This window comes from Mizuhopecten yessoensis, unplaced genomic scaffold, assembly GCF_002113885.1.
Source record: "Mizuhopecten yessoensis strain PY_sf001 unplaced genomic scaffold, ASM211388v2 scaffold7907, whole genome shotgun sequence".
NCBI lineage: Eukaryota > Metazoa > Mollusca > Bivalvia > Pectinida > Pectinidae > Mizuhopecten > Mizuhopecten yessoensis.
In genome coordinates, this window is record NW_018407282.1 from 136,152 (window position 1) to 158,063 (window position 21,912).

A 21,912-nucleotide genomic window follows, 5' to 3' on the forward strand; every position below is an offset into this window, starting at 1 on the left:
TCTAGAATATACCCGGTAAATGATTTCTTGCTTATCAGTCTGATTGCGGAGTGAGGGTTAATCGCGTCCAGTTGTAGTAATTAAGGTAATTGAAACATGGCCGGGTTCACCAAACACAACCTACAAACCATGCATCCTCCCAAGTAGAGTGAAACAGATTGACAGGAATATGTCACTCTCTCCTAAATCGGTAGCTATAGCCTGTCATCTATAGCTTTAACCAGTGACTTAACTTATGTTATCTCATATAGGCTTTAATCCAGAACATGTCCACCTTGTGTTCTGTGACAGCCTCTTACACTGACGATGTTCCTCCACCTAGTCCTGTTCTGTATCAACCTCTCGTACTGACAATGTTCCTCCACCTAGTCCTGTTCTGTCGACCTCTCGTACTGACGATGTTCCTTCACATAGTCCTGTTCTGTCAACCTCTCCTACTGACGATGTTTCTCCACCTAGTCCTGTTCTGTCGACCTCTCGTTCTGACAATGTTCCTCCACCTAGTCCTGTTCTGTCAACCTCTAGTACTGATGATGTGCCTCCACCTAGTCCTGTTCTGTCGACCTCTCCTACTGACAATGTTCCTCCACCTAGTCCTGTTCTGTCAACCTCTAGTACTGACGATGTGCCTCCACCTAGTCCTGTTCTGTCGACCTCTCGTTCTGACGATGTTCCTTCGCCTAGTCCTGTTCTGTCAACCTCTAGTACTGACGATGCTTTTTTCATCTAGTCCTGTTCTGTCGACCTCTCGTACTGACGATGTTCCTTCACCTAGTCCTTTTCTGTCACCCTCTCGTACTGACGATGTTTTTCAACCTAGTCCTACTCTGTCAACCTCTCCTACTGACGATGTTCCTCCATCTAGTCCTGTTCTGTCGACCTCTCGTACTGACGATGTTCCTTCACCTAGTCCTGTTCTGTCAACCTTTCCTACTGACGATGTTTCTCCACCTAGTCCTGTTCTGTCGACCTCTCGTACTGACGATGTTTCTCCACCTAGTCCTGTTTTGTCGACCTCTCGTACTGACGATGTTTCTCCACCTAGTCCTGTTCTGTCAACCTCTCCTACTGACGATGTCTCTCCACCTAGTCCTGTTTTGTCGACCTCTCGTACTGACGATGTTTCTCCACCTAGTCCTGTTCTGTCAACCTGTCCTACTGACGATGTTTCTCCACCTAGTCCTGTTCTGTCGACCTCTCGTTCTGACAATGTTCCTCCACCTAGTCCTGTTCTGTCGACCTCTAGAACTGACAATGTTCCTCCACCTAGTCCTGTTCTGTATCAACCTCTCGTACTGACGATGTTCCTACACCTAGTCCTGTTCTGTCAACCTCTCCTACTGACGATGTTCCTTCCCCTAGTCCTGTTCTGTCAACCTCTAGTACTGACGATGCTTTTTTCATCTAGTCCTGTTCTGTCGACCTCTCGTACTGACGATGTTCCTTCACCTAGTCCTGTTCTGTCAACCTCTCCTACTGAAAATGTTCCTCCACCTAGTCCTGTTCTGTCAACCTGTCCTACTGACGATGTTCCTTCACCTTGTCCTGTTCTGTCAACCTCTCCTACTGACGATGTGTCTCCATCTAGTCCTGTTCTGTCAACCTCTCGTACTGACGATGTTTTTCAACCTAGTCCTACTCTGTCAACCTCTCCTACTGACGATGTTCCTTCACCTAGTCCTGTTCTGTCAACCTCTCGTACTGAAAATGTTCCTACACCTAGTCCTGTTCTGTCAACCTCTCCTACTGACGATGTTTCTCCACCTAGTCCTGTTCTGTCGACCTCTCGTACAGACGATGTTTCTTCACCTAGTCCTGTTCGGTCGACCTCTCGTACTGACCATGTTCCTCCGACTAGTCCTGTTCTGTCGACCTCTCGTACTGACGATGTTCCTTCACATAGTCCTGTTCTGTCAACCTCTCCTACTGACGATGTTTCTCTACCTAGTCCTGTTCTGTCGACCTCTAGTACTGACGATGCTTTTATCACCTAGTCCTGTTCTGTCGACCTCTCGTTCTGACGATGTTCCTCCGACTAGTGCTGTTCTGTCGACCTCTCGTACAGAAGATGTTTCTTCACCTAGTCCTGTTCTGTCAACCTCTCGTGCTGACAATGTGCCTCCACCTAGTCCTGTTCTGTCAACCTCTAGTACTGACGATGCTTTTTTCATCTAGTCCTGTTCTGTCGACCTCTCGTACTGACGATGTTTCTCCACCTAGTCCTGTTCTGTCGACCTCTCGTACTGACGATGCTTCGCCACCTTGTCCTGTTCTGTCGACCTCTCGTACAGACGATGTTCCTTCACCTAGTCCTGTTCTGTCAACCTCTTATACTAAAAATGTTCCTACACCTAGTCCTGTTCTGTCAACCTCTCCTTCTGACGATGTTTCTCCACCTAGTCCTGTTCTGTCGACCTCTCCTACTGACGATGTTTCTTCACCTAGTCCTGTTCGGTCGACCTCTCGTTCTGACGATGTTCCTTCACCTAGTCCTGTTCTGTCAACCTCTCGTACTGACGATGTTTCTCCACCTAGTCCTGTTCTGTCGACCTCTCGTACTGACGATGTTTCTTCACCTAGTCCTGTTCGGTCGACCTCTCGTTCTGACGATGTTCCTTCACCTAGGCCTGTTCTGTCAACCTCTAGTACTGACGATGTGCCTCCACCTAGTCCTGTTCTGTCAACCTCTCAAACTGACAATGTTCCTCCACCTAGTCCTGTTCTGTCAACCTCTCCTACTGACAATGTTTCTCCACCTAGTCCTGTTCTGTCAACCTCTAGTACTGATGATGTTCCTTCACCTAGTCCTGTTCTGTCAACCTCTCAAACTGACAATGTTCCTCCTACTGACAATGTTCCTCCACCTGGTCCTGTTCTGTCAACCTGTCCTAATGACGATGTTCCTTCCCCTAGTTCTGTTCTGTCAACCTCTCAAACTGACAATGTTCCTCCTCCTAGTCCTGTTCTGTCGACCTCTCGTACAGACGATGTTTCTCCAGCTAGTCCTGTTCTGTCATCCTCTAGTACTGACGATGTTTCTCCACCTAGTCCTGTTCTGTCAACCTGTCATACTGACAATGTTCCTTCACCTAGTTCTGTTCTGGCGACCTCTAGTACTGACGATGCTCTTCCAACTAGTCCTGTTTCGTCAACTTCTAGTACTGGCGATGTTCCTTCAACTGATAATAATAATATTTTAAAAGTACCGCATAATGAAGAATGCATGCTTGTTACTTTTGGGAGGGTAGAAAAATGACCCCACTTCTTTCTGGCTTAACAAACGGTCAAGTTAAACTGAATTGCTATGGACAATTATTTATGTCATAAGTGTAACACACCAACAGATTCACATAGTGATATACTTGTATACGCTTGGCACTGACTATTATATTCCTGTAATAAGCGAATTTATTGATATATCAGTTTGGGACAGGTTCGGATCAGACAACATATGGAAAGTCGTATCACCCGCGGAAATGACATTGTATACAATGACGTCATAATAATTATTATGGTGATTCCAAAGTGGGTCGAACTTTCCTCAAAATGAGACTGTCTGTCCAAACTGATCCAAGGGAGACAATTCTTACAAAACGTAAATATAATATGTAATGATATTTTAAACTTGAGACATTCTGCAGGTTTATACAGATATCTTCATGAAAAGAAGGTGAAGTGAGATAAAATCAGTATCATCACGGAATTAGATTAGTCCGTGGTATCATCTGTTCTTGGTCAAAATAAGGTTACATATTATTATTATATTATCTATTACCACGTACTTTGATTGCAAATTTAAGCTTATTCCTTGCTATAACAAACATACCTATATCTATACATATTGAACCGAAAAAACTGCATTCGTTGGTATTCTCCATTCCAATAAACGTAGAGAAGAGACTTTACTTAAACATTTTAACCGAAACAATTTACAGATGAACGCATTTAATATAGCTATCCATACCGTTTTAATTGGCTATTGTATGAAGTTATAAATATTTCAGCTATTGGTTGCGTTTACTAGTCACAGACAGAGGTACTTAAGTTGTGTCAACTTTTATACTGTCCGTTTGCATTATGTTGGAATAAAAGAAGCTCTTATTTAAACTTAACAACGAAATTATTCTGATGGCGACGGTAAACCGGCAGGGGTGGTTATAGTCACCGTGCTGTGGTGTAATTCATAAAAAATGTATATTTTGTGAATAATCGTATCATACTCCCTACACTATTTCTGTCAGTTAAAATACAAGTTTTATTAATAAGGCAATATTTGTGTCGTCAGAGAAAACCAAAAGACTCCCCGCGACTTTTGCAATTCTCTGAATTTAACATGTAAGCTTTAATACTAAATATTGTGTATTTCTTATGAAAAAAATTACAGTATGAATTGAATGCATTAATGATGTTAGTTCATGAGTACAAAGGCAAGACTTTTCGCCTCACCTCTTACGTTTCCGAGACGGTATTATACTGATATATTGTGAACCATACATGCAGACCCATTAGACCTTTTTATTTACAGGAATAGCCTCCCTTGTTGATAAATCGGTCAATCACGTGACTGGAAATAGCCTCCATTTGACAAAACAATATGGAGTCTGCAGTCCGTAGAGTCAAATTAAAAACGTTGTAATGAGTTTTTCGGTGGATAGTTTCGCCTATTTCCAGCAGCTATGGCAGATGGAGACATGGTGCCGCAAGCGATGACGCTTGTTGAGGATGAGTATCCCCATGTCCGCATGGATCCTTTCATATCCATCATGGAAGATCCAGATGAAGTGCCATTTATTATCCATCGGGTTGACTCCAACGAAATCGTGTATCAGCCTCGTCGGCGGAAAGCTAAACTGATAGGAAAATATCTGATGGGTGATATGCTAGGCGAAGGATCTTACGGAAAAGTCAAAGAATGTATTGACACGGAAAGCTTATGTCGACGTGCTGTCAAAATCTTAAAAAGGAGGAAATTGAGAAAGATTCCAAATGGAGAACAAAATGTTCAAAGGTGTGTTTTGTATCTACTAGAATAATATGATCAATGCTTCCTTCTTGATCTTCACTTTCCTTTTCAACCAATGAGCAACCTTTTCTGCCTCTACATATACATACATACATACATACATGATACTTATTATGATTAGAACTATACATACATACAGCAAATCTATTATAAAGTCATATAAGTGCATTTTAATTGATGAAGCCCCTTTACCAAAAGCTGAGAAAAGCCTTATGATGCTTTCAGCAAAACTAAGGTAGTCACTATATAGATGCATTTGTAACTGACTATGCTAGAAAGAGTTTCTAGCACTGACTGAGAAACCAGCAGATAGGTACCGTTTGGCAGAAATTACAGAATAAATGNTCTCTAGCCGAGCGGTATATTGCAGCTAGTATTTACAAGGGTTACAAATGGATAACTTAATTAACAGATTATTTATGATATACAGTTAAGTTGTACTGTAAGGTACTTAATGTATTTACCAGCGTTTAGTCTTTGGTTTTACCTGGACAGTGTCAGTTTGCAATCATTTCCTTTACATCATCATCTTAAGTTGATCCTCTATTAGTTTTATTAAAGGGTGCAAAATTCCTGCCAATCTATTTGTAGTACATATACTTTAAATTATGTGTAACTGCAGTACTATAGTGCTGTATACAGGCAAACATTATGAAATTAACGATATATGGAAAAAATCATATTGTAACTCTTCACCTGACATATATTGTTATAAACTTTGCTGATTATCTTTTAAAGATATTTCTTCTTTTCATTTCAGAGAAATTCAATTACTAAAGAGACTTCAGCATCGTCATGTTATAAGACTTCTTGATGTTCATGTCAATGACGAGAAGCAGAAAATGTATCCTAAAAAATTGTTTCGTTTATTATCACGATCTTCTGGTGGTTTTTGTGGTGGAGAAAAACTGTAGTTCCTATAGAAAAACCACCAACCTGCATGCAGCCAGTTCTTGGCAACTGATTGTAGACAGTCAGATGCCTTTACCTCTCAGCTGCTCTGTTGGTAAAAACAATTTATAATTAAGATCAACAATGCGACTAGACCCCCTAATGCACTGGCTAGTGACCTCTATTTTTCCTAATACAAAGCAATCCCCCCCCCCCAAAGAAAAGGAACTAGTTTAAGTTTTAAGGAAGCTATTTAGTATCACTTTTCATGTTGTACAAATGTACAATTCAGTGATTTTAAAATAGTTCAATTCTACTTAAAGTTTGGGCTATGGGGCTTTTTATCAAAATGAAAATGTCTTATGGCTGTTAGCATGCAGACCTAGAATCAGCAAACATATATACATACATACCATGCCAGTAGTCTGTAATAATGGAAATACTAAGAAATTATTTTTAGAAATATTGAAATGAGTTGAATGAATGCCATCCAATGAGTTGTATTTTGCTTCAGTAAACCTGAAGCTTTCAGTCTAAATTGATATCAAAACCCCCACTAATTAGACTAGCATTGGTTTGAGTAACGTTTTGTGGTGGTTATAGTTTTGTCATGAGAGACGTGCACATGTATAGACCTTGACCGTTGTGTAGGTACCTGATTATGGAGTACTGTGTTTGTGAACTCCAGGAGATGCTGGAGAGTACCAAAGACAAGAAATTTCCTATCTGTCAGTCACACAAGTAAGTGCTGCCTTTAGAAATGTATCCAGTAGGTCATAAACATTTACTGGTTTTGTAGCCTATAGCTTTCTGTCATTTGATTGTTCCACTGTAATGACTTTGTCACCATACAAAAAAATATATGGTAGCAAACTAGCAATATTTTCAGCATCAATATATTGCCCACTGTATGTTTGTTAAAATGTTCAGCCAGAATTAATAATTTTTCATGTATAATTCAAATGCAATAATGTCTAAGCAGTGAGGTGTATAACAACTTGATATTGAGAAATGAATTGTTTTTTTCGTTTTGAATTGTGTAACTTAACGGATCACTCCACCTTAATAGATCACTTCAATTCACTAGCTTCATCGTATAAACATTATCAGTTACATTGTACATATTTTTTCTTCCACAGTTATTTTGGTCAGCTGGTTGAGGGTCTAGAATATTTGCATGGACAGGGCATTGTACACAAAGACATCAAGCCAAGTAACTTGCTTCTGACCACAGACGAGACCTTGAGGATAACAGACCTGGGAGTGGCAGAGGTAGGGCCAGGATTTCGTGTATTTTTATCATAAGCTAATGCTCAGGATTCAACCTATCCCTTCTTAAACAGATTTTACCAGTAACGAGGCACTCCCTTTATTAAGAATTTTTACTTGTAATATAGTGTTCTCCCCAGCAATTTTTTATACACTTCAGTATCTCTCTCCCCCCACCCCCATGGGGATACATATTTAAAATCCTCCTTCTATGTGAATGGAGGGATTTTAACCAAATTTGGTGCATAGCATCCCTGGGAAAAGGGGATTCAGTTTTGTATGAATGGGAGGTACGCCCCCCTCTTGGAGGCAGAGGGGCAGGGCCTAATAGAGAAGTTTAACGTAAATCTTTCTCGGATTTTCCAACGTAAATGAAAGTAAAAACAGGGGGGAATTTTACTTACACACCAAATGGAAAAAGCAAAGCAAAATTTTACATATATTAGCATATTCATGTTACAGAAACTGGACATGTTTGCAGAAGATGACACTTGTAGAACCAGCCAAGGATCTCCAGCGTTCCAGCCCCCTGAGATCGCTAATGGACTTGAGACATTTGTCGGCTTCAAAGTGGATGTGTGGGCTAGTGGTGTTACATTGTATGTTGAACTATTCAAACTGTATCAAATCCATACCAATTTATTCTACATAAATGTAGAAGTGTTTTTAACGGCTAATTGTTTAGTACTTTCGGATATTGGTGGTTATATTTATGTTATATAATATTAGAATTTTCACTTTGTCTGCTGTGTAATGCATTCATCTCTCAAATATCCAACCACTTAGGCCTGTTACTGTAAAAATAACTCCTGGGCCTGCAAACCTGTTTCTTACACAGGTGGTGGGTACAGTGACTAAAATCATCATATGTGGGTGGTTGTTGTCTTGTTATTTTCATTTCTATGGGTGGGTGTACTTTTGGAACAACTATAAAATGTTGTACAGGTAAATGTCTTGATCTGAGACAATGAATTATATAGGGGTATGATATTAGATTATCTGGACTAACCATAGTATATATGTACATATACGTCAGACACCTACGTTTACGTACTAAGGTCTCAAGCTACCAGGATGTGTGTCAAGGGAGGTAATTTGTACTACAGGTATTGGCAACAAAGAACACAACACATATTTATTGTCAGATACTTTGATATTGAACAGGAAAGCAATGAAAACTATTTTGATTGATCACAAAAAAGTATTTATAAAAATATATTTGCGTCACATCAGGGTAATTGTCATGGGTCCTGGGTATGGAATGATATTAGCAGCAAATAGAGTTGATGGATGTCAACTAACATTTACATTTACAATCGATGGATCTTTTGAAAAAAAGTGATGGCCCAGGGGATTTGGATGTCATATTTATTAAACAGCCTTGAGTAATTATATAACAGAGTTTTTCAATTTCAAATTCAAAAGTTTGTTTAATATCTGTTTGTGAAAAAAGTATGTATTTTTCATTTCAGATACAACATGACTACTGGTCTCTATCCATTTGAGGGTGACAATATTTATAGATTATTTGTAAATATTGGGAAGGGGGAATATACCATTCCAGACACATTAGACTCACTGTTGTCAAATCTTCTAACAGGTCAGTAGGCAAGATCTGTGTGTTCTGTTTCAGCTCCAAACTAGAGGAAAATGTAATGTTGTATGGAACAAAAGTGTCAGATAGTGCAGTAAATATCAGTATGAAATTATCACTTAATGCCCGAGTGAATTCATAATCAAAAGTCACTTAATGCCCCCAGTTAATTTACTTATAGATGTTTGTATAAAGAATTTTGGTAAATATCTGTATATCCTGTCTTTGTGAATTTCGCTTACCTTGTACATCAGTACTAATTTATTTTAGGCATGCTACAAACTGAACCAGAGAAGAGGCTAGGTATCCAACAGATAAAAAGACATGAGTAAGTAATGATGCAATTGTATCTGTTCTAGTACGAATCTTGGGCTAGAAGTGCTTACCGGGGATATGTTCGGTGAAATCTGAGAGTCAAGATTTGTAATTGCCAACATCTTTAGATATGTTTAGTCTGAGTTGAATTAATAACATTATTATATTTGTAGTAGCAAATTAATTGCTAACTGTGATAACTGCAATAAATGTTTTGTTGTGCTTTATAGGATGAATGACATATCTAAGTTAGATTGGGCATACTGTATACATTGTACCAGGACACTTTCACCGAGTCCAATACTCACCCTTTTCCGCTAATATTTAGGTTCACCTAGTGTTAATTTTGCCCTTCACATGTAATTTCTATATATTGTGTGTTAAAATTCACAGTCATGATAAATCTGCCCTCCCTGGCGAAAACTATTAACTGCAACGAACATTTCCTGTTATACATGTACAGTAGTTAACCCAAGTCTGAAGATTTAACTATGGCAGCCTCCTGTCGGAGTGATGAACCATCTACTTGTTATCCAGCTGTGAATGTCCCTTAATCTCTACCAGTAAAGTACTAGACAAGCTATCTGCAGTCTGGATTTGTTTCTAAGTAAAGATATTTCCAAAACGAATTTTGTGACACAGATATTGAACTGGCTACTATTTATGACATGATTGTTGACAAGTTTGTTTACAATTGTTGAATTGTTGTTTATATACATTTGCTCTTTTGTTACTTGTGTTGACAGCTGGGTAATAAAGAAACTGTCAAGGACGCCGGACTATGTCCCCTTCCCCCCGTCCGGAGAGGAGGGTGATGTTTACCGTAGCATGAGCGTAGTACAGTACCTGGAGGACCTGCACTCTGGCTCGCCCAGTGATGATGAAGAGTATGACGACTCACAGATCTTCTCAGATAATATTCCCTGTACGAGTCAGAATAATTTATCCTGTGTTCTTCTCTCATAATTTATACACTGGTATATACATATGTCCATAACTATGCTTTTTAGTTCACCTGGCCAACAGGGTCAAATGAGCTATTGCAATATGTTGCTGCGTACTGTGTTGTGTATATGTAAAGTTTTCTTTGAGCCGATTCTTCCCATGAACCACAAGGCTATTTACAACCAAATTTGGTAAAAATAAATCATATGTTGAAAAAAGAAAATTGGCTGGCCTATTCTTGAGGGCCTTAAGGGGCAAATGTAGGGCATCACACAACTTTCTTGTAATAAACAGCAATCAATAATTAGGATATTCATAATAACATCTTTGGTATTTGTTCTTAAGAAAAGAAAAGGCATCGAGTAATGCTAAATGACTGGTAACATTCTGGAATTTAGTGGAAAGAAATTACCTTGACCAATGTATTTTGAGGTCACAGCAGGTAAATTCCTTAAAATGCTCAAAAGACTTCTACTTAAAAACCAAAAGACCTAGGATCATGATATAAGGCTCGTTGTTTGCAAAAAGAAAAGGCCATGACCCATATTCAAGATCACTGGGTTGCAATCTTTTAAGGATCAAACGACAGTACTTCCTTTGAAGAAAAAATACACCTATAGTCATGATATTTGGCCAGTAGCTTGCTGTAATGGAGTTTAAAGAAAAAAAAACCTGGACTACCTTGACCCATATTCAAGGTCACAGGGGGTCAAATGTGTAGCTACTTTCGAGGAACCCAAAGGGGTAGAGTCATATTTGGTCAGTACTTTGCTGGCAAAGAGTCTACATAGTTAGTGAATAGAAATGGCCTTGATTCAGATTAAAGGTCACAGGGGTCAAATTTATTAAAACTCTCATAGAAGCGTGATATATTTCCAGGAGCTTGACCTTGACCCATGTTCAAGGTCTTGAATGGGGGGGGGGCTGCCAAATAAGTTTAAATGCTGAAATAAATTAATGAAATTCATTAAGTTGGTTCAACAGTAAGTGTCAACTGTATTTGCTGCAGCATACTATCCTCATCTCAGCAGAAAGATGAATAGTAAGCAGAGCTGTTTAATGTGATCAGTGCAGATTCAGATTTTGGATGATACCTATATCTAGTTTTTTTTTCTATTTCAGATTCAGCTAACAACAATGCCCAACCAGTGGTAAAAGAAAACACCATTCCAGAGCATAAACACAAGAAGAAGCGAGCCAAGTCTGGGTTGCTGGCCTCCTGTAAACAGTCCTGATTAGCTGCCCTGGATGTAGGCTCCTTCTTGATTGGTTGGAAAAGGCTGAACGGTTCTGATTGATGGAAAGAGAAAGACTATATATCATTTCTACTAGTGCATTTGAAATGTGCTTGGGTGTGTGTTGACTGTGTGTGTGAAGTGCCGGTGCTGGTGTGAGAGGAGGGTCAGAACATTTTTAAATGGAAGTATTCAGAGCATGACTTTAAGGTGTGAAAGGGAGTGAGATGATAGTGATATTGTACCCACAAGTGGTATCAAGACTAAAAACCCTTAAGCATGGAAGATGGAAGATGTGTAGCTGGGATTTGTCATAACTCATTTCATTGTAATCAGGGTCAAATCAACAAAAGCCAGGTTAGCCCAGCACTGTTATCAGATATTTTGAATTTCGTTCACCTTTCTGATTTTTCACTGAATTATGAATACCAGATTTTGGCCTAAAGTTGTATACAATTTTTTTTGTCTACTGTGTAACCTTGCAGAATTTTTGGAAACATTCAATTTTGACCCAGTTTTTAGTAGCTATATTGAGCATCTAATATGAAGTGAAAAAACTGGTTTATATTTCAACAGCTTTACACAGTGTGAAGGGTATTTAGTTAAATTGAAAAAAATGTCAGGTTGTAACATTAATATGTTGTTAATATCACTTTTCACCTTATTTATAAGTAAGTGTCAAATATTCTTAAAAAACTTAAAATGTATCTGGTAAAACAGTGGTGAGCTAGGCCTGTTTTTGGTGATTTGATCCAGGAGAACTTCATGCTCTTTGTAAGCAGATATGATTTTGTGATGAAATGTCAGGTTTTATTATGCATCTGTAGGTCTGGATGTCTCAAATATTCATTCTCATCAGTGTATGTCTGTTTTGTCTGACGTTAACCTGCGGGCCTTCTAGTAGAATAGGACAACCAGCCAGACTGGTTCAATAAGTAAATGGATCGATGAAATCTTTATCGTGTTTCTTTGATATTCATTCTGAGTGCTTGTAAAAGATCCCTCTGACAGAATAATGGCCTACACATACTGACAAATAGTACAAAGCATCCTCAAAGAGGAATGATACTCTTGAAATTGGTCCATTCCAATTAAAGCTGGTCGAAATGGTTACACTTTTCTAATGGGAGGCACACAGTGTATACATGATAAGTGAGCATTTTTAACCCATTGAACGACAAACTACGGCAGATTTTGTGAATACTATTGTAAAGTTACCTCGTTGGTGGGAATACTCATTGATGCAGTTGATCATAATATTGTTGTATTTTTACCCAAAGTGCATTCAGCTAGCTTGGCATCTGATCAGGTAGCATTTTCATATTTTAATCCACAACTCTCTAAAGGAAAATATTATTCGAAGGGATCCCCGGTCATCAAAGAAATTTCAAAGTCTTTCCTGCATGATCTCATATTCAAGGTGATAAACTTGTGACAGCAATTGCCCATTTGAAAAGATGCGTGGCTACCCTTTTCTTTCCCTGTTCACAAAAGGCAGATGGACCAAACAAATAATCAGGAATGATACAAATGTCTCAGGTTATCAGAGTAGATGACAAAGATTGCTCAAAGTAGCAGTATTTTGTTTTCTTGACCTGCCAATATTCATGTAGATCTGCTGTTAAAACCAATTCACTTTGCTTTGTGACTGAAGTATAAAGAAGTTACTGTGGATTTTGCTGGATATGTAACAGATTTGAAACTGGTTTTACATTAATTGGGAATAGTCTATAATTTTGGAAAGCAGGTTTCATGCAATTTCTTTGTCCATGAAGGAAATGCGAAGGATAGAGAATCTACAATAAGTTCTGGATTAACTGTGGTCATTTTCCTGTGATGGTGATTTCTGTTGGTCAATTCATTATTGTCTTGTGTTCTGTAAGACATTGTGTCCAAGCTTTATACTAAAAACAACTAGCTAAATTGAAGCATATTATTATCAACTGTCGTCTGCTACAATCTGCAGCTATTCTTCCTCGTCTGTGTGTCCTTCTACACAGCCATGGCCATTAAATAATCGCAAAAATTAGCGAATTTTTTTTCTTTTGTTTTCTTTTGCAACAACTTCCCAGTTCTGTTATCTGCCTGTTGGCATTGCAATTTTGAATTGTCAAATTTTTCATTTTCACTTATGTTGTAAGTTTTCAATTGTTATAACCTGCAATTATTTGATTTGCTGATAAATACTTATTTGAACATTCTGTGGATCTTTTCAGTTATAGAATGTTATGTATATGTATACCAAATACATCCAAGAGGTTGAAAATTGTATACCTGATAACGGTTAAGACCAAATGAACCTGCACACAAAGCACTAGCTTTATATAGAAATGGCGTGAATTCAAACAATTTCTTTGGAATGTAAAAATGAAATGAATTTGATCTCAGTTGTGTTTAAACAGCTTTAGCAGTTTGAAGAAAGTGATATATTTAAGCTTTTGTAACATGAGCATGCACATATAACTGCTGAAATACAATTAATCCTGTTGTGTCACGATTACTTTTTGAAAGGCAGGACATTCGGGCCAAATAGGTGGCGACATCCAGCCATTTCTCTGTGTCGCTGGAATATAATTATAAATACTGTTTGTAATTCTATGATCATATGCTGGCAAAAATAATTGTTTCGTGAATTTGTCTAATTTAACCCCTTAGAGATAACGGAGACTAGAGGTTGATTTGATGAGATTCAGTCCTTCACTGTCCTGTCCGTCATGTGCTATTTTATCAGAAAGTATCGACACTTTTATATGTTTTTAACTGGCTGAGTGCTTGTAACCGTCTCAACTGTTGTTTAATAATTTAACAGGCTTATACATTGATCTGTCGGTGAACACTTTGTATTCCGATGAGAGTTCAACTCGTTCTCCAGCAGTAATGTTGGTAAACTGGTCACATCTCAAAAATACAGAATACAGTGTATAATTTTTCATTATTTTACCATCAGAACATTTTGAAAAAATGTTCAGTTCAATTCTGTACACATGAACAACATATTCTGAATATGTACAATTTCTAATTATTTAACAATTGTAGATTTACAAGTTAAGACTCGCCTGTATTGATCCCAGATGCAGTTATATACAACTATTAGAGAATGGTACTAAATGTGTATTAAATATGTTTGTAACGTCATCGCCATTACTATCATCACCATTGTCATTGTCATAGAACATTACGGTCCTATAGTTATTCAAAGTCTGGAAATGGTTTAGGTCGAGTTTTTTGTAAATCGTACAAGTATAGTTTAATCAAGGTCTAGATCACATGTTTTTCGTAGCACATGCAAAAACTAGACTCTTCATGCGACAGTCTCCGAAAAAGCTGTGTTTGGAAATTCACCTTCACTGTTGAAACAGGCTTTGTAAAACCCAAGACTATTATGAATCTATACTGTACATATTCCATAGGTCATGACCTCTTTTAGAAGGAGATGTGATGTACTCGGTACAGCTGCATCCTGGGAAATGTGTTGTACTCCTTATGTATGACACCATCCTCGTAACTGCACTAAGTGTATTTAAATACACACTATTTTGTTTATAAAATTGAAGAAGGTACTGTGATGTCGGTAAACTGTGATTTTGTTCTTGTTACTGTTTTTAATGAATGGCATTCCTAGAGTAGTTTGGTGTCCTTTGGTGCACACAGCCTTGTTATCCCCCACAGACCACAGTGGACTGGTCCATGCCAAAGTCAAGACTATTCTATTATGGTTGGCAGGGGTTAGCTACACCTGAAATAACCTAACTAAGCAGTTTGGAGTAGTCTACTGAGGTAATTGGGGGATTTTAACCCATTGAACCACTTGTACAGAAATAAAGAAATGATCTGATCTAGAGCTGTAACTTGGTCCGTCGTTCTGGTTAAAACAGATGGTGGGTTGAGTTATAATGCTAACTACCCTTAAAAACAACAATGGACTATTTTATAGAGATCAGTTGACGAGAAAGTTGTGGTAGGTTGAAATACCATAAAATGAAGAAGAAAATTCCAGCAAGAGTTGACGTCTGTTTAAACAATATATACTTTTATGCATTTAATAGAAGATAACAGTCGATTAGAGGAATTGTTTTTCTCATAATGATGAATATGCTCAGTTTTGAAATAATTGTATATTAAAAAAAAACATGAGCCGAAGTACCGGGCAAGTGGTAAGACACTCCTGTCTATCATTATAACTTGATGTGTATAGATATTATTGTAGCGTAGGTAGGAAACATTTATAACAAATTGATTTACAGATGAAAGAAGTATATAGCTGTCATCTGTAAGCTTCTCTGGCTTGGTGTCCACAATTACACTGGACGGGTTACATTGGGGCTGATTACATTGTAATGTAACGGCCAATTACAACATATTGTTTTGTAATACCCTCAATTACACCTACAGAAATAGATTGCAATTACAATGTATTGGTCTTGAATACAATGTGTTGGTCTTGAATACAATGTACTGGTCTTGAATACAATGTACTGGTCTTGAATACAATGTACTGGTCTTGATTACAATGTATTGGTCTTGATTATAATTGGTCTGGTATCAAACTACATTTCCTCAGTACACCTCTACTTAATTATAAAATTGGAACCAAATAAATTTTAATAGAATAAACATGTATTGGTTTTATTTCTTTGTCTATTGCTGTACCCTGGCTTGTGAGCTTTGCTGTGGCGCATTGTCTCATCTTTTTTACTATTTTTTGACAACTCTTTATAAGATTTGCTAGGAAAATTTAATCTAAAAGGGTACAAATAATTCCCTAATGGCCCTACAAAATGGGTTTGTTTGTTTGTGTTTTACCTCCTATTAACAGCTATGGTCATTTAAATTAAGGATGTGCCAGGTTTTGGTGGTGGAGGAAAGCTGGAGTTCCTGGAGAAAAAGCACCAACCTAAGGCCAGTACCTGGGGACTGCCCCATGTAGGTCTCAAACCTGCGACCCAGCACCCTCGATATCCAGGGGTTACGCTCACCTACGCTGTGTAGAGAGCGTAGGCGAGCATAACCCTATGGATATTGAGGATGGCGACCTAGTGGTAGCAGAATGTCAGATGCCTTGGCCACTGCAGCCCCTGCAAAATGGGTATTTCTTAATGATTGGGTAGAGAATATTTGCTATTAAAGATGACTGTTCAAATTTAAAAAAAAGTCAACACTAAAAAGGCTACACAAACCTATTCAGTTTCAAAATAAAGTGTTAAATGAACCAAGTGATTAGGTACAAAAATTACCCTATGACCATTTACTGGATGCTGTGCAATTTCCTTGGGCACAACTTGTATTTGGTTTTGCATGCGACACATCATCTTGTGATAGTTCTTCAGAAGGTTCATGCATATAGTTATGGTCTTGACTAGCGTGATTTGATCATTTGTTACAATCCAGATTGCAGTGATTTGACCTTGACCGTTCGTCCTCGATGTTATATATATAGATTGTTTGTGGTGAGCAACGCTAGCTTGTCATGAACCTGTATTACGTTTGTGAAGTGTTCTTTGGTAATATTCCATGGTTCAGTTAGTCTTGACAAGCATTGCCAATCCCGCACAAAATACATGAACTCATGAAATTAGATTGATTTACTTTATTCAAACTCAATAATCCTACATATTATCACTCTGCCAGGCGTTTACACTTGTCTGATGCCTTCTCCTTGTTGTTTTCCATCTTCGCTATCCTGGAACCAAACTGGATGGCTCGTTTAGGCAGCACGGCTGTCGACAGTAGTCCAAGTTTGGTAGCACAGACTCTCAACAGTAGCTTCTCGCCAAGCCCACGAGGTAGGTCCAAATTTACCTGTAAATAAATATACATGCATCATGACGTCTACTGGTATTTTGGGAAAACTAGATTGAGACAGAAGAAAAATATCCAGCAAACTCTAGGGATATTTTTCTACCCATGAAAATTTATTATTGTGCATAGAACCTTGAAACACAAACTGACGCAAAGTATTGTCATAACAAACACTTTAATCAAGTTTCATGAAATTCCATTCAGAAGTGACGACAAAGGGCTTAAAACATACAAACAAAACACTGTGACTCCTCAATTCATTGCATGGAGGGGGTAATCATAAATATTTGTAAGTTGGATCACATAGAAAAGAAAAAAATGCCATTTGTAATTAAAGATAATTGCCTGCCCTCGCTTTTCTGATATTGTTTCTAAAACAGCTTGAATGGTTTAGTGTGAAATTATATTTTCTCTACATGTAGTAAATTGCATTAATTATCAACTTCGATTTTGATCTCTTTAGCCTACATGCAAGCACACTACTGCATTAATTTAGGCATATGGATGAAAATAAGATACACATGCATACTAAGATTGGTAAATGCTGGTAAAATAGTATAGGAGATATATGCCTGTGATAAACTTTTTGAAAGGTTGAGGTCAAATGTCAAAGCACAGGTCACAGAAACCTACTTCTCGTACACTCCAATCCACAATCCCAAGGTGTACTTGCATACAAAATCTTGTTACTTTTGGTGAAAAAGTATAGAAGGAATATCCCAGATAATGTTTTTGAAAGGTTAAGTCAAAGAACAAAGCATAGGTCACAGTGACCTACTTCTAAATCTCACTCTGATTCACAAGATGTTTTTGCATACCAAATCTGGTTACTCCAGGTGAAAAAGTGTAGGAGAATAGGTCACAGTGACTTACTTTTTGTTCTCTGCACTCCACTATCCCCAGATGTACTTGCATAACAAACCTGGTTACTCCAAGTGAAATAGGGGGATATGTCCCTAACAAATTCTTCGGACCGGCGAAGGGATGGACAGAAAGCAAACCTATATAGCCTCCACCCTCATTGGGAACCAGTGGGGGACTTAAAATAACAGTGACCAAACTCTTGCTCATGGTACCAACCTTGTATTGCATAGGAATACCACTGAGAAACTTCACAACCTCTTCATCCAGGAATGGAAACCTGGACTCCTTGCCGTGGTCTGTGATGATCCTGAAAGTTTATGTCATTCCATTATAAACATGTGTAGTTAGGAAATGTGCCACAGACGTCACCGTGTTTGAGGTCAAGTTCAATGTACACTGTAGAGTTACATGTTTTATGAACTAGACAATTGATACAATCACCAAGAGCTACCCTCGCAAAACAATATCTTTACAATACTGACAGTCAGACACATATTATGAAGACACCATCAAACCCAAGCCTACAAGCCTACTTGGGTTCGAACACCAACCTAGACCTCATAGCCAACTGAGGCTGGTGACAGTTTTTAATAGTTATTAAGTTCAATGCAATAATTAATAATTTGAACGATATTTTTGAATGCTATTTTTTTTTTTGATATAAATAGTTTTAAAAAATTGTTTTGAATTATATTTCTTTACCAACTCCACTATTCAGATTTTTACAAGTAGCCATTTTTAGTCCGATTCCTGCTATGGAAGATTCATTTATATATAAAGTTCTATTGCTGTACCTGTCATCACGGCCAAGGTTTCGGGCAGATATACGTGTGATCTCCAGCTCTACCTCGTCAAGTAGTCCCTGCCATCCTAGCTCACTATAAACAAATAGGACGTCATACAGACTAAACACAAGGCACCATCAGTACTGAAGCATTGTGTTACATATCTGGGGTCTGTTACTTTGGAAATTTGTAAAGAAAACTTAAACAATGTCTGCCGTCATTAAAACTTATGGAAATGTAACTCAAGAATCCTTCAAACTAATATGGTTGATATCGATTTCACAGCTACAGAGGACTATTTGATTAATTCCTTAGTACAAGAATACAAACCTAAACCTGCCCCTGTGTCGGGAGTACCCAGCTAGCTGTTCATCAGCTCCCATCCCACACAGTATCACCTGGTAGGATAGAACGGCAAGTATCTTTCTAACATGAAAATAAATATTGGGAAAAATTCAACCTTTAGAAAATGTTTACACAAGTATTGCTGAAAATCCATACATACTAAAGGTTTAAAAATAAAGCTTGAAATATAATGGCTAATAATGATTTCATGTTAATACTGTAGTTTCTGCACATAGTTTTCTATTAAATATTTTGTGTGTGATTTTGTCAATCATTAAAGTGCTAAACTTTTAAAATTAATAGTGTACTTAAATTTAAGACTGCTACAGTAGGGATGTGTAGTGGTCCACTACACATCCCTGGCTACAGTAAGTACATTTACAGTGAGCGATTTCATATTGTCATTGTGCTTCTCACAATTAATTCACAAGGATAACAATTTGGAAAATATGAGAATTCAACCTCTGTGTTACAAATACTTTGAATACATATCAGCAACATATTTTAATGAATGACTTATGTTGATGACTCCTGACATATTAAAGTGAATATTTACTCATTTTCAAGCATTAATTACCCTTGCAGTACTGGTATAGGGTTCCCCTTGCCGGGCCCCATTGCCTATGACCCCTTGACCTCTGGCTGCAAACCACACAGCACATCCTATGCTGTCGTCAAGCACCGTATCCAAAGGGTACACCAAATGACGGACATGGTTTGATCTGAAATTACATATGGTAAGTTATTTTAACTGATTGGAATTTTTCCACTGGTACTTTCACTTTATGGTAAAATGATAAACTCACAACAATGGAAGAAATCACCTTAAGTTTTACTGTGAAAGTGAAAACGTTTCACATGTGGAAATGTTCACATTGCGACTCTTTAAACTGATCGCATTGTGGAAACTTTTGCCCAATGGCTCAACATGGAGCAAAAAGATTATACCTTGTGTACAGAAAAACTTTGATGCTATTCGCCCTGCTAAAATTTGGTATTTTGAAGGAGAAAGGCAAAACAGTGTCTCAGAATTTTACTACATGTACTAAAAATCAAACCTAAGTTTGTGAGAAAAATTATTCAGAGCTGGATGAACTAAACTTATGAATGTCAATGTTGACAAACAGGTATTATACATTGTGGAGAATTTTTTATGCATGTTTTTGCATGAAATCAAGTGCAATTATCAGAGTTCTGCTACTAAAAAACTTTAAAAGTTTCCATGACCTTTTCAGAGCTTGTAGAACTAAACCTATGCATGGTGAATTAGTACATTGCTTACCTCACTTGCTGGAGTTCTGGAAGGGACACATTCACCTGAAATATACATTGTACTCTTCACATTTACACATCACTGTTATAACGAGGAACATAGGGAAGATATCGTACATGTAATTGGACAAGGAGAATTAAAAGACAAAATATTAACATAATAAGTTTTGTAACTTTGCATCAAAGTGCACCAGATGAAATCCCATGCTTGAACATTTTCATTAGGGACAGGCCTCCCAACTGAGACAATATGGATTTCATGCATTTTAGCTTTACATTTCACTACTCCTCCTTATTTGATCAACCTATATTTTCTTCATTCTAATTTATTTTTAAAAATCAAAAAAATCTATCTATTGCAAGTTAAGTACACTCAATAACAAATCAGAACATTTAACAATCCTTACAACAGTGGTATTTAAGACAGTTTGAAACCAATCAGAATGTATGGTACTGTAAAGAGGCTGAAGATATATATATTTAAACTAGCACCACCAGGACATTGCCCCAATATTTGAAAACACTGCCCAAAATATATGTCCACATTAGACACATTTATACCAGGATTGTAGGGCAGTCCATGATTTTGCTGTTCTTGCTGTTTTAGTGGAACCTCTGGAAATTAAGCTGTATTCATACCTGTATAAAGTTCCACCTTCGCCTGGGGTTGAGTTCGGCGAGGGCGCTGTATCCCGTCAGTCGGTCTGGAACATTCCACCTCTGCTGGTCATCCAGAGGTACACTGGTAGAAGCACTAGCCCTGTAGATTATATAATTTAAATCCTGGATAACAATCTCCAAATTTCATGTACAACTCAGAGTAGGGTATCCTGACATTTAGCATTACAATACTGAAATCGGGACTAAAACAGAACTTTGTCTGCTGTAGTTACCCAGTATTACATGTGTTTACTATAGAGTTATTGTATGTTTATGTAATTCAGAAAACACATGGTTTACATTTGATATCCATTAATTTTGATAGTTTTTTGTTAAATCATTTAAGATAAGAGAAAATAGGTCCTGAATAGTCATTAATTTTATGCACCAAAGTGTACTAAGAATGGGACACACAATTTTCCTAATTACAGTAATTATATAAAAGTGTACAAGTATTGAAAATTTTCTTTACATTGTATGCCTATTTTGAACTTTTGGAATAAGAAAAAGTTTCTTATACAGCATGACATCATTATCAACAAGAGATCCCAGAGGGATCTTGGCGCCCACCTTTGTACCATCTTCATTAATTCTTTGTCAGTTCGATCTTTTCCCTTCTTTCCTCTAATCTGTTTGATCGAGTCATGTTAACAGTAAATGCACCTTGAGGTAACTTTTGATCTAAACTTAATACTGATGTGTATGAAAGCCAACCTTCAAAGTGAGTTTGTCATTTCACATATTTACTAGTACAGTACTTAATGTGAAAGAAATAGAATCGATCATTGCAATATGAGAAAGATCTGTTTAGTTCTTCTTTTAATCCATTTTGTTTTTATGATCAGTCTCAAAATATAACATACACAACGAGGGATCAAGGGGAACCTACATTTAAAATTTGAGAAAGATCCCTCC

General features: G+C 37.6%; 4 protein-coding genes across 4 annotated transcripts in view; 3 read left to right on the forward strand and 1 right to left on the reverse strand.

The window, feature by feature from the left end:
* Window positions 1-266: 266 nt before the first annotated feature.
* On the forward strand, window positions 267-1,994 carry LOC110454554 (flocculation protein FLO11-like). The gene has a single exon (XM_021504125.1). It carries the CDS (start codon window positions 267-269, stop codon window positions 1,992-1,994), a length of 1,728 nt encoding a protein of 575 aa, XP_021359800.1.
* Window positions 1,995-2,023: 29 nt separating this feature from the next.
* On the forward strand, window positions 2,024-3,256 carry LOC110454555 (flocculation protein FLO11-like). Its single transcript, XM_021504126.1, has one exon. The coding sequence runs from the start codon at window positions 2,024-2,026 to the stop codon at window positions 3,254-3,256; it is 1,233 nt and encodes a 410-aa protein (XP_021359801.1).
* A 1,324-nt stretch (window positions 3,257-4,580) lies between these two features.
* LOC110454541 (serine/threonine-protein kinase stk11-like) lies at window positions 4,581-15,886 on the forward strand. The gene is made up of 9 exons (XM_021504078.1): window positions 4,581-5,008; window positions 5,784-5,867; window positions 6,566-6,655; window positions 7,054-7,186; window positions 7,646-7,782; window positions 8,656-8,783; window positions 9,048-9,105; window positions 9,839-10,017; window positions 11,160-15,886. Exons 1-9 carry the CDS (start codon window positions 4,677-4,679, stop codon window positions 11,270-11,272), a joined length of 1,254 nt encoding a protein of 417 aa, XP_021359753.1. The 5' UTR covers window positions 4,581-4,676; the 3' UTR covers window positions 11,273-15,886.
* Window positions 15,887-16,825: 939 nt separating this feature from the next.
* Window positions 16,826-21,912, reverse strand: part of LOC110454556 (asparagine synthetase domain-containing protein 1-like) — a 13,197-nt gene continuing 8,110 nt past the window's right edge. The window contains exons 7-13 of the mRNA XM_021504127.1: window positions 20,977-21,097; window positions 20,348-20,382; window positions 19,643-19,787; window positions 19,051-19,118; window positions 18,730-18,813; window positions 18,152-18,242; window positions 16,826-17,071 (exon numbers count right to left, since the gene is read on the reverse strand). Coding sequence (XP_021359802.1) covers window positions 16,889-17,071; window positions 18,152-18,242; window positions 18,730-18,813; window positions 19,051-19,118; window positions 19,643-19,787; window positions 20,348-20,382; window positions 20,977-21,097 — 727 coding nt within the window. The 3' untranslated portion in view covers window positions 16,826-16,888. The remainder of the gene's footprint in view (window positions 17,072-18,151; window positions 18,243-18,729; window positions 18,814-19,050; window positions 19,119-19,642; window positions 19,788-20,347; window positions 20,383-20,976; window positions 21,098-21,912) is intronic.